Source organism: Eretmochelys imbricata, chromosome 1, assembly GCF_965152235.1.
Source record: "Eretmochelys imbricata isolate rEreImb1 chromosome 1, rEreImb1.hap1, whole genome shotgun sequence".
NCBI classification, from domain to species: Eukaryota; Metazoa; Chordata; order Testudines; family Cheloniidae; genus Eretmochelys; species Eretmochelys imbricata.
Window position 1 is genome coordinate 228,936,039 of NC_135572.1, and position 12,880 is coordinate 228,948,918.

Consider the following 12,880-nt stretch of genomic DNA (forward strand, 5'->3'; position numbering starts at 1 on the left):
CATCTTGAATGGTGCTAAATAACACTGTAGCCCAACTGAGCACAATACTTAAGTATATGAATAGCCCCACTGATTTCAGTGGCGCTACTCACAGACTTCAGAACTTGCTGGATTAACCCAGAATGCCCAGGGTGGAGCCCAAGGAGCAAGGGCAAAGCTGCAGGGGACCTAGAAGTAGTGCAGATGCATACTGCCACCATACTTTATTTAGTAGTTTATTTAGATTTAAATAACAAAGCAGACAGCTAGCCAAGGCTCTAGGCTCCCTAACACATAACTAGTAATACAATAACATCCCAGCAGCATTGAAATAATCATTTCAAACAGGAATTTAGCCAGGCACGTAAAAAAAAAAAAAATCAAACTCCTGCCCACCCCTTCATCAGTCTGAAAAGCACACCCTCAGCCCTCTGCAACCCCCTGTCAGAGACACAGTCTCTGACAGGGATTACTCTGGACCCACAGGAGATGTACAGAATCTGTGTATGGGGGTAGCAGATAGGCAGATTCCCCCACTCTCTTTCATCCCCCCTGATGGAAGTTTGCAGTGGAAACTCTAAAAGGGCATAAAAGGGCAGGAGGGTCCAGTGGCTAGGGCTCTAGCCTAGACTTTGGGAGACGTGTGTTCAAATCTCTGCTCTGTCACAGACTTCCTGGGTGACTTTGGATAAATCACTTGGTTTTTCTGTACCTCCGCTCCCCATCAGTAAAATGTGGATAAACAGCATTTTCCTACCTCTGATAACAGGGACATACGTACCTCAAATATTTCCACACATCTGGCCCTCTGTCCTTTTTTGGGGACTGTTCCCCAATATCTGGATGGCTTCTGAGTACCTGCCATACCCACAGAGCCAAAACTGGAGGGCTTTATTCAGCTTTTACTTATGCCTCATTCAAGCAAACACCAACTGACTCCAAAACTAGTTTGCCCAAGTACCGACAGAATGAAAATTGGGGAAGGACTTAAGGATCTGGCTTTGTAACAACAATCAGGAGTCCCCTTCCTTTTCCCAGATACCCCATCCCATTTTAAAGCCCAACTACACTGTCATTTAAAACAATTAAAGAGGATAAAACTCCCCTCCCCCCCCGCTGCCCTTGTATTTCCTTGTATTGCCCTCTCTCCTGAAGCCATGTTCTCGAGTCCAATTTAGAAAAAAATGTAAATATGCTACATCTAGTTGCTCCTGGCCTCTCCATTGCTGCTTGATGCCCTTCAGAACAATCTCAACTGACAGGTTCAGTGCTGAGCTGCTCAAAGTGCTTCCTGTCCATGTGGGTGGTCTGAGTCACTCAGCAGTGAATCTGACAGCTGAATTTAGTGATATGGACTCAGAGCAACAGGCAGGCCAGGGGAGGAGCAGCTTAGGTTTCATTTGTTTCACATTTGTCTTGAATCCCACAGACAGGGCATAGCTTGCTGTGGAACTGGCATAATAACAGAGACAATGAGCCATTCTCCTCACCACATAATCCAGTTCTCTTGCTGGAAACAAATATTTGGAATAGTACTTCATCCACCTGGGATACAGATTATTGTCTCTTGAAACATGGTATCCAATTATCCGTGAATGATTGCACAATGAGGCATTCTACATTATTATTTAAACAGAGGATACCTATTTTAAGTGCATGCTGAAAGCCTGATGATGATCCTGTTTATGAATTGATAACTTAGGTCCTGAACCTGCAAGTTTTTCCATGCAGGCAGACCCTTCCACTCACATGGAATCCCAATGAAGGAAATGACGCTCCAATGGTCCATCTCCACATGGGGCATGCATGACCACGGAAAAAGAGCCATAGTGGGCCCTGTGTGGATCTGCAACAGGGAGAAGAGGGTGCAATGAGCCCTCTTCACCAACCCCTAGCTCTGTTATAGGGCCAGGCCAGCTATAATTGGGGTGGGGAGCACAGGCACTGCATTAGCGGAAGGAAGGGGAGAGGTTCAAGGTGACGGCAGAATCATGGCTCCATCCCAGCTCTAACAGCAAGCTTTGCCTGTCTGACATGATGGAGCATGTACTGCACCCTGAAGTACAGTGGTGGAGCTCCCACGCCAGGGTGCACTCCCATAAAATCCTGACAGGAATTCTGGTTTCTTCTCAGAGGCTTAAAGCTGCAACCTGGAATTTAGTGCTACAACTGACAATGCATTGTAGCTCCGAACATGAGCAACATCTACTACCACAGATGTGCAAGAACAAATATTTAAACAGGTTTTTTTGTATTCTATTTGTTGATGATGAATAAAAACAAGGGGCCTGGGAGTGGACCAGCTAAACATCCAACATTTCCTGGTTAAGTGCAGACATTGTTGAGTTATGCCTGAGCATAAAAGCATCTGAAAATATTTACAAGGGGAAAAGTCTATATTTTTTCACCCTTGTATAAGTCAAATATTGCTGACAGGAGTTTGCTCAAACTTTCAAAACAAAATTCACCTCTGAGCTGATGCAAAGCATGGAACATTTCAGTCCCACAGGAGAATTTTTCAATAAGTTATGAGCATGTGAAAATGAGGGCGGTTGTGTGTGTGTGTGTGGTTTAAAATAATGAAGATTGCAACATACAGCCAGATCCCCAGGTGAGCAACAACAGTTCTTGAAACAGCTGGTGGAGGGGAGGATAGTTGGGGAAGGCAACTTTAAGTCCCTTTTGTACCAGTGAAGGGTCAAAGGAGCTGGCCACAAACTGAGCTATAGAGAATGATACAATGCACCTGCCATTATAAACATCAATTAAAATATTGACATAAAATGTGTCTGTCTTGTCTGATACACACGTTGTAACATAAAATGCATATATTCAGGTGTTTTTCTTACAGTGGATTGTCTGTAGTTTAAGACAGGGGTGTGACATACAATATTTAACACGTCTGATTTCAGAAAATTTGCCATACGTATGATGAGCTGTGGTTCTTTTCTGAATGCTTTCCTACCCTGAAGCTTGTGGTGTGCTTGGTCCGCCTGGAATCCTCTTTTGATGCTGCAGTACTGCTTTGGGGTAGGCAGCAATTTTGTTTTTTTTTTCTAGTGTGAACACTCTGGCCTCTAAGTTATTCCCTGGAATCCCTGCATACCGCTTCTTTGTGGTCTCATGTCCCTGCAGATTAATGCAGTTGGATTGTATCCCAGAACGGCATCATTGAGTCATTTGGTGATTATTTGCACCTCTGCCCTCATGGGTTCTGCTGACTCATAGAGATGCTCCTCAGAGCTTATTCTACATGCACACTTAGAATGAAAGGAGGCCTTTATGAGCTTTGCTTTGGAATTCCGTATCAGATGCTGACGTGCATCCTGGCCAAATTCATGCCTGGTATCACTGTCTTCTCTTGGTAGTAGAAATGATGCTACTCTCTTTGCTGATGGGAAGTGGAGGTGAATAGAGTACAAAGGAGGATAACTAAGAGTTAGGTAGGTACAGAACGGTAAGTCTGACTTCAGTACCAGACAAACTGGTTGAAACTATAGTAAAGAACAAAATTGTCAGATACACAGATGAACATAATTTGTTGGGGAACAGCCAACATTGTTTTTATAAAGGGAAATCATGCGTCACCGATCTTCTAGAATCTTTGAGGGGGTCAACAAGCATGTGGACAAGGGGGCTCTGGTGGATATAGTGTACTTAGATTTTCAGAAAGCCTTTGACAAGGTCCCTCACCAAAAGTTCTTAAGAAAAGTAAGCTGCCACGGGATAAGAGGGAAGGTCCTCTCATGGATTGGTAACTAGTTAAAAGATAGGTTTCAGAGTAACAGCCGTGTTAGTCTGTATTCGCAAAAAGAAAAGGAGGACTTGTGGCACCTTAGAGACTAACCAATTTATTTGAGCATAAGCTTTCGTGAGCTACAGCTCACTGCATCCGATGAAGTGAGCTGTAGCTCACGAAAGCTTATGCTCAAATAAATTGGTTAGTCTCTAAGGTGCCACAAGTACTCCTTTTCTTTTTAGTTAAAAGATAGGAACAAAAGGTAGGAATAAATGGTCAGTTTTCAGAAGAGAGAGAAGCGAATAGTGGTGTCCTCTAGGGGTCTGTACTGGGATCAGTCCTATTCAACATTTTCATAAATGATCTGGAAAAAGGGGTAAACAGTGAGGTGACAAAATTTGCAGATGATACAAAACTACTCAAGAGAGTTAAGTCCCAGGCAGACTGCGAGGAGCTACAAAAGGATCTCACAAAACTAGGTAACTGGGCAACAAAATGGCAGATGAAATTCAATGTTTATAAATACAAAGTAATACACACTGGAAAACATAATCCCAACTATGAATATAAAATGATGGGGTCTAAATTAGCTGTTACCACTCAAGAAAGAGATCTTGGAGTCATTGTGGACAGTTCTCTGAAAAAACATCCACTCAATGTGCAGTGGCAGTCAAAAAAGCTAACAGAATGTTGGGAATCATTAAGAAAGGGATAAATAAGACAGGAAATATCATATTGCCTCTATATAAATTCATGCGTGCAGATGTGGTCACCCCATTTCAAAAAAGATATATTGGAATTGGAAAAGGTTCAGAAAAGGGCAACCAAAACGATTAGGGGTATGGAACAGCTGCCGTATGAGGAGAGATTAATAAGACTAGGACTTTACAGCTTGGAAAAGAGACGACTAAGGGGGGATATGATTGAGATCTATAAAATCAAGCCTGGTCTGGAGAAAGTAAATAATGAAGTGTTATTTACTCCTTCTCATAACACCAGAACTAGAGGTCACCAAATGAAATTAATAGGCAGCAGGTTTAAAACAAACAAAAGGAAATATTTCTTCACACAATGCACAGTCAACCTGTGGAACTCTTTGTCAGAAGGTGTTGTGAAGGCTAAGGCTATAACAAGGTTCAAAAAAGAACTAGATAAGTTCATGGAGGATAGGTCCATCAATGGCTATTAGTCAGGATGGGCGGAGATGGTGTCCCTAGCCTCTGTTTGCCAGAAGCTGGGAATGAGTGACAGGGGATGGATCACTTGATGATTACCGGTTCTGTTCATTCCCTCTGGGGCACCTGGCATTGGTCATTGTCAGAAGACAGGATACTGGGCTAGATGGACCTTTGATCTGACCCTGTATGTTCTTATGTTCTTATATTCTTATGACATAAGCTTCCTGCGGGTGGAGCATTCCCTGTAAAACTCTGGCAGACAGAAAACTCCTGGATTGCTGGTATTACTCCAGCACCAATTTGCACAGAGCCGACATCCAGATCTGCAAACACCAGTTCGTGACTGGCATAGCACATCTTTTGACAACAGAACAATTTGGTCTGTTGTGCAAACTGCACTGTCCATCTGCCACGTGGACCAGATTCTGTTCTATATTATGGCTGTGTAACTCGACTGAAAACAATGGAATAGCACAAAGCTTTGTTTAAAACCTTTCACCAAACCATGAATTCTGCTTCCATAGAAGTTGCTCAATGCTTTTAAGTATTTATTATTTACAGACTTCTTTTCTGCTGAGCGGGGGAGGCTTGGTTCTTGACCTCGAAATGTATGAAGAACAGTGGTATTAGTGCAATAATTGCAGCTGAAGTCACAGTAGCAGTACTGGCCTGACTGAACTAACACTCTGGATCACAGAGTTGTTTAGCCATGTGGAAACATTAACTCAGCAGTCAATGGAAATTAGAGTGTGCCCACATTTATGGATTGTATTAAAATGTTAGGCATAGGGCCTGATTCTCTTCTCACAGCTGTGGAACTCCATTGACTTTAGTGGACTTACTCCCACTTTACACTGGTGTGAGAGAAGAATCATACCCAAGATCCATATCCCTGAGCGCAAGTATCATAGTAACATAAGCACAAGCAATGGCACTAGTCTCTCCAGTGTGTGTGTGTGTGTGTGGGGGGGATACATGGCCACCTCTTCTGCACTGTGGCTGGCAGAGGAGAAAGGGTGCGCATACTACTTGACAGGTAGAATAATCTTTAAAGCACTAGCCTGGGATAGCAACCTGGGATAAATTCCAGGCTCTGCTGCAGACGTCCTACATGACTTGGGACAAGTCACTCAACCCCTGTGCCTCAGTTCCTCATCTGTAAAATGGGGATAATAATGCTTCCTTCCTCCCACCCTTTGTCTGTCTTGTTTATGTATAAGATCAGCTCTTTGGGGCAGAGGTTCTCTCTTACTATGTACGTGTCCTGTGCCAAGTGCAGTGGGACCCTGATCTCAGTTGGGGTCTCCAACAATGACTGTAATACAAATAATCATATTTTTGGAAGTCTAGTCATTATTAAGACTGCACCGCCCCAGTGGTATTCTGCTGTTGGTATGGTGCATTTCTGCACCCACTACATCTGCAGATAACTTTCATGAAGCCAAGACAGCACTTAAAACACATAGCTTTTCTCAGGCTAACATGTGGCAATAGTTGCTGTTAAAATCCACTGAAAAGAGAAGGGGAAAAAACAAGATTTTAAGATAACAGACCCTCATGAACTCAGAGATCTTACTCATTTCCATGTATTCTGGAGTCAGTCCAGTGAAAGGTTCCAACATGTAATCGAGATCCCATTGCTGAGGGTGCTTTGAGTGGTTGGAGTCACTTTCCTTTTTCTCAGTCCTTTCATCCTTCAGCTTCCTGAACAGCTTTTTTAACTTCCTGGGAAATGAAAGTCTAATTATATCAACTCTTTTTTACAGGAATTCAGCCAGACTCTGCCCTGTAACACCAACTTTATGTTAGACTACCCCATGTCAGTTTACTGCAGAGTTTCGTCCATCTCCCTCTGAAGCATCTGATGGTGGCCAGTCAGAGACACAGTACTGCACTAGTCGGACCGTGCGACTGTCTGATCCAGTGTGGCAATGCCTATGTTTCTGTGTAACTGCATTGACACTAAAACCAACGGAACAGAGCAGAGAGTCAGGCCTATTACTCTCTAATATTTATTTCGATTTAGACAGACAATAAGGCATCTATCCAAAGCTCCAGGAACATTTGCCAAACATTACAATGCACAAATAAACATAGTGTCGACCATCTCTCCCTTTGTTAAAAAAGAAAAAAAATATCGCTCCAGCCACAAATCTTCACCCTCACGGTACTCATTCCAACGTTGTCTCCTCCCCCCATACTCTACAAGCTTGGGAACAGAGATGGGCCTTGTGACGTATCCTGAAAGTCAAAGGATTGGGGCTATTTTTGAGCAAAAAGGGGGCAGGAGTGAAGTAAATTCTAAAGCCCTTTTGCCAGACATTGCCTCTCTTTCAAATCATAGGCGCTCCAGTGGGAGAACCTCTGCTTACTGCAACTGCAGTATGGGGAGGGAGACGGTGTCTCGGGCAGGTAGGTCCCAAGCCACATGAGGCACTGAAGGTCAATACTAACATATTAAAATCAGGCTGCTAACCAACAGCCAGCCGGTGAAGATCCCAGAGCACTGGTGTGATTTGCCCATAGCGAGATACTCCCTGTAACAAATAAGCCCATACAAATGTCAAATGGCCTGAACATTGCTTGTGGACAGCAAGCAGAAACTCCATGTTCTACAGCTAAAACAATGCATTATAAATAATAAAAACAATGAGGAACATACCAATTAAAATGGTTGGGAATATAAATACGTAAATAAACACAATAATGTCTCCAATTTATAAAATAACTTTGATCCTGAAGGTTCTGGATGGCCTTGATTCCCCGTTATATCTGAGCTGTGCTCAGAGGTCATGGAGAGAAGCAGCTGAAGGGAGCCAGTTGCAGCACATAGTATGACTAAGACAAACAGCATTTGGTCCTTGGTGGTGTATTGTCCCCTTGATGCACACACAAATCCTTTTTCAGGCATGTGTACGATGAAAGGGAGAACACCATCCAATAACAAGCTATAGGCAGAAAAGTATAATTGGTGTTAAAAGCTGTAACAAGTATTTTGACAGGTGAATAGATGAGAAAAGTGAAAGATATATCCTGGAACTGGATACAAAGCTGTTATTTATTTTTAAATTACTAGAAACTGTGGAATTATACAGATTAATCTGGAATAGGATTATTGTGTGTTTACAAAAAACAGATTCATTTTTTTCAAGTTGCCTTTTTGTGGAGAGTTTCCTGGAACACACATGAGGCAATCAGATGGCCAAAGGGTAGAGATTTACATACACCCTGGAGGAAGTACGTCAAAGGGAACACTGTGTGTGTGTGTGTGTGTGATTTCAGCCTCGTAAAGCAGAATAGCTGATCTTGAAAGATCTTTGCTATCTCAGTGGTAGAAGTCTTGAAAGATCTACAGTTCTTGTGAGACTCTGGCTGCTTCTCAATCAGAAATGGAAAATAAACTCTTCCAATTCTTGATTAGCCCCAGAACTTTCTGACTCCCTGCAATGGAATACTGGGAACCAACATCTGAGCCAGCATTCTGGTCACTTAAACATCAATTCATTCCCCCAGGGTGGACCGAACAGAGGCCTAATTAGTGGATTCGAATGGGTGGGGAGGGGAGGACTAAAACAAATTGGCACATTAACACAGTGCCAATTTCTCAGTTTGTCTTTCATGAATGTAAATGTTATTTGATAGCAGTTCACATATGTATAGCATGAGTAAAAAGCTAGATTAATTCTAATGAAGTGTTGCAATGGCAGAACCAGGGGCCCTCACAATCCTCCCCTCCCCCCCCCCTCCCCCACCCCCCCCGCAGCCTATGAAAAACCCCTTGAACCAGATGTGCGTGTTGCAGACAGAAGAGTGTGAGGGAGGGGTCTATCTATTTATTTGTTTTCCAGTTTTAAAAAAAACAAACCTTTGTCTCAGACCCCTATCCAAAGGAGGGGGCAATGCTACCTGGCAAACCGGTCTGTTTGTTGTTCCTGAAAAATAGATTGGGTCATGTTCTTGGCCCACACTCTGGCTGCTTTGTGCCACCATAGTGGCAGGAAGCTCCAAGCAATGTAGGGATTACCCAAGTGTAAGGGGAATTCCTGTGTGGTGTCGCGTCACCGTGACCAGCTCTAAAACAGCCCAGAGCAGGGCATGTTGGGGACTTAGTTGGACTCCTAAGGCTGCTCTCTGTTGTGACAGAGACTGAACCAGGCCCAGGATCAGAGACCTGTAAAGCTCTCATAAAAGCCACCCTGTGCCAGATGCAGCTGAGGATTTGGCCTGTTGGTATAATGATAATAAAAAGCAGAGTGTTCAGTTTATGCAATTTGAATGGGGTGGGATTTGTAAGACTTTATATGAAGGAATTAGGGTACCCTACCAAGGAACATTGCTTTCTAGTTGGTGCAAACTGGCCCATTCTAAAGGCACTACTACATTTGGTCTTCAGAAGTAATTTTATGACATTCAAGGGATGTCATCTATGGCAAATGTGATTGAGCATGCACGGGTGAGGAAGGAGGAGCAGCAGAATGATCTGAACCTTCCCTTCAATCCAATGGAGAAATTTAAACAAAGATCTCCCAGAAGGTCCTTCCAGCAGATCGCTGGTAAATTTCATGATGCTATAAAGGATCTCACTAGACAGTGAACAGTAAAAAAAACAAAAAATCTACTACTAGTATTCCATAATTACTTTTGCTACAGTAAATGACATGGGCTTTAAATGCCTGTCTTATTTCTGTATGCAGATAAGATTGAAGAGCACTTGATTACTGTGTGTGATTGTGCTGATAGATAAAGAAGTGGTAGGCCCAGTTCTGATCTCACACCAGCTTAATACTTGTGGAATGCCATCCACTTGAATAGAGATATTCCTGACTTACACAAGGATCAAGGATCAAACCCAGGATCAAGCCCATTGAATATACTGGGGGTGGGGAGGGGTGTCTGTCTGTGCAAAGTCAAGAGGGGAGAGAGTAACGGTTGGTTCCATGCACAATATGTTATTGGAGATCATACAGTAAATTAGGATAAGAAAGTAGGTGTGCTCCAATGAGAGGGATGTATGTATGGCTCTGGAGTATGTATGCTGATTAATGAGTGTTGTAGCCCATGTAGGCATAGGATTCAACTGCTGATTGACATAAATTGTGCTCGTCACATGGTGCACATGATTTTGTGTTTTCATGTGCACATCACTGCTCTGTGCCTCAGTTTCCCCATCTGCAAAATGGGGATAATGATGCTGACCCCCTCCTTTGTAAAATGCTTTAAGATCTACAGATGAAAAGTGCTATATAAGGGGTAGCACTCTTATTGTTGTTCCAACGGTGGTGCGAGGCTCTTAGTGGTATGTTTACATGTGGAGTTTATATATGTGTGATCTAATCCTCTAGGTGCAGCACTAGAGAGTTGTGCCATGGAGTTTAATGCATTTCTGTAGCTCCACTGGGAACTCTGTAAGTAAAACGATAGTTGATTTTTTAAAATGTTTGCTGTGAATGCACTAAACCCAGTATTCGGTCACTTAGAATTATTTGAATTACCTTTCATCTTCTTTAAATTTACCATTGTGACTATTTCTCACGATGAACTATCCTCATGCCAAGCATGAAGCTTGGAAGCTTGAACAATTTTTAACTTAAGCCCCAAAGAATGTTTTTATTTATAATTTATTTTGAAACGATCAACTGAAAAAAAGACAAATGGATTCTACTCAAGCTTTTCACAAAAATGCACTTTTGTGTCATACCCAAGCATGTGAAATTTCAGATCAAATCAGAAATGTGTCAGGAAATTAAAGAAACAGAAGATTTCACTAAATAGACATGGCCAGGGTTATTCTCGAGCTGTACCACAGCAGAGAAGTAAAAATGACTTTTGCAGAACTCCACAGCTGCACAGATGATTGCACTATTAAAACTGATAAACTCTTTTGGTATGCTTGTGTGAAAACTTTTTTATAATGATCCAGAAGATCAATATTTTAAAATCAAGCTGAAAGCAATGGAGAAGCAAGGAAAGCTCATCTGGTCTATTTTATCTTCTTGTGTACTGTGAGCCAGATTATGGACTGACCAAGAAGGACTTTGGGGTGCTTTGTGCCTCAGAGGCACAATCAGGGAAACTCCATGCTCCTGTGAAAGGAGATGAGCAGGTGATCAGAGTCAGACCTGTTTAGGGAGGAAGACTAGATTTAGAGGAGATTGCTGTAGTATTGCAGTTGTCCAGTGCTGGTCAGGTCTGAACAGATGTAGCAGAACAGAATAAGAGAGACTGCACAGATCCTTTCCCGTTAGGCTTGGTTTTAGCCAGTATTATCTGTTCCCTACTATCAGAACGCAATGATTCAAGGAAACTAGCACCTTAAATGGAAGTTGAGGGCACTCAGTAGAGTCCTGGCTCCAAAGAGCTCGCAAGCTCTGAAGATAAAAAAGGGGGGAGGGGGGAGGGAATAAAAAGATAACAGCATGCAGTAAAGTGAAGAAAGTGGTGGCAGGCACACAGCATGTTTGTAGCAGGTCTCTTTTTTAAACATATCTGATTATATGGTTTTAGGGATATTTTAGGGAGAGGACGCTCAGTGACCGTTAGAGTGGGGAAGAGAAAAGACATTTTGGATTAAGACGGGGAAGTGAGTAAAGGGAGAGGGAGGTAGAAAGGGAAGAGGAGAGAAACAGTGGCAGCTGAAAGGATGCAGAGTTAGGAGAGGGGCAGGATAAAGGCCTTGTCTTCATTAGTCTTTGTCTTCAATTGCACAGCCACCAGTGCAGCTCCAGCAGTGGGAGAGCTGTTGCAGAACAGCTGCTAGTGTTTTCACTGCTGTGCCATTTTAGACATCCTCTCAGGAATATTAAGGTGCTAAAACACCAGTGCCCTGTCTACCACTTCTGCCATCAATGGAGCTAGTAGTGAAGCTGTTGGAGAATTGTACAAAAAGGTGAGTGGAGACAGTCAAAATGGAGACCAGAAATGAACCGCAACACAGGAAAGAAGAGGGTAAAATCCAGAGTCCAAGTTTCAGAGGTGAGGGATTACTGATGTCAGAAGGCTGTGAAGGCTCCTCCCAGCTACTGCTGCTTTTCCCCATCTAGAGTGATGGACAGAGGAAAGACTACTGGGTTAGGTATTTCAAGCACTTTGTATCTGGTGGGAGAGTGTGGGGACTAAAAGTTTCTCTGCCCTTGTGTGTAATTGTGTTTGCTGCTTTGGGGAAGGAGGCCTGAGGGTCCTGCAGTTTCTATAGTCAGCTTCCTGTGACGTGCTCACTCCCTCAAAAGGAGGGAACTTTGGGAGCAGGTTTGGGAGCAGGTTTGTAATCTCGGAGACTGCCACAGATTTACAGTCCAATCCGGCCCAGCTTGTGCACTCAGAACTCCCACTGAAGTCAAAGGGAGTTTTGGTTGTGTTTGTTATTTATTGGCATCCGTTCAGCTATAAACAGCCGATGAATTTCTGCATTAAGAATTCTTTATTAGCAACCAAAATGCACCACAAATGACAACAGCCATGAAAGGCTGTCTTGAAATACATTTTATTGGCCCTTGATTTTCTCATCCAACATTTTTAAGTGCATTTTGAAAGAACTGATGGAAAGTGATATTGTAAGTTAAGGGTGAAATCCTTCCCCTGCTGAGGTCAATGGGAGTTTTGTTATTGACTTCAGTGAGGGCAGAATTTCACCATAAGGCATTTATCACAAGGTCAGGGATATAGAGTAATAAAATAACCGCATGAATTTTTCAGTGAAGGTGGAAAATATAAAATTGGTGTAAAGGAGTTTCAAAAAATTTCCGGGTTCTCAAGCCCTTCAGAAATTTCTGTGGCATAAGAAGAGAATTATGGGATATGACACCTCAGAGTGAATTGTGGCATATTTGCATCTGTTAAATTTGTGAATTCCAGCCATACAAAGCATGTTGCTGCAATTCCAGAAGGCTGAGCATCCCATAATTCCAATGCCATGACATAGATCTAGCCGTTTTGATATTCTTGGATGCAGAAATGGAAAAACAAATCACAGGAAGGTAGAGAATAC

General features: G+C 42.7%; 1 protein-coding gene across 1 annotated transcript in view; it reads right to left on the minus strand.

The window, feature by feature from the left end:
- ANO2 (anoctamin 2) overlaps positions 1 to 12,880 on the minus strand; it is a 272,975-nt gene that overhangs the window by 16,789 nt on the left and 243,306 nt on the right. The window contains exon 20 of the mRNA XM_077807418.1: positions 6,473 to 6,621. Within this exon, the coding sequence (XP_077663544.1) occupies positions 6,473 to 6,621 (149 nt within the window). The remainder of the gene's footprint in view (positions 1 to 6,472; positions 6,622 to 12,880) is intronic.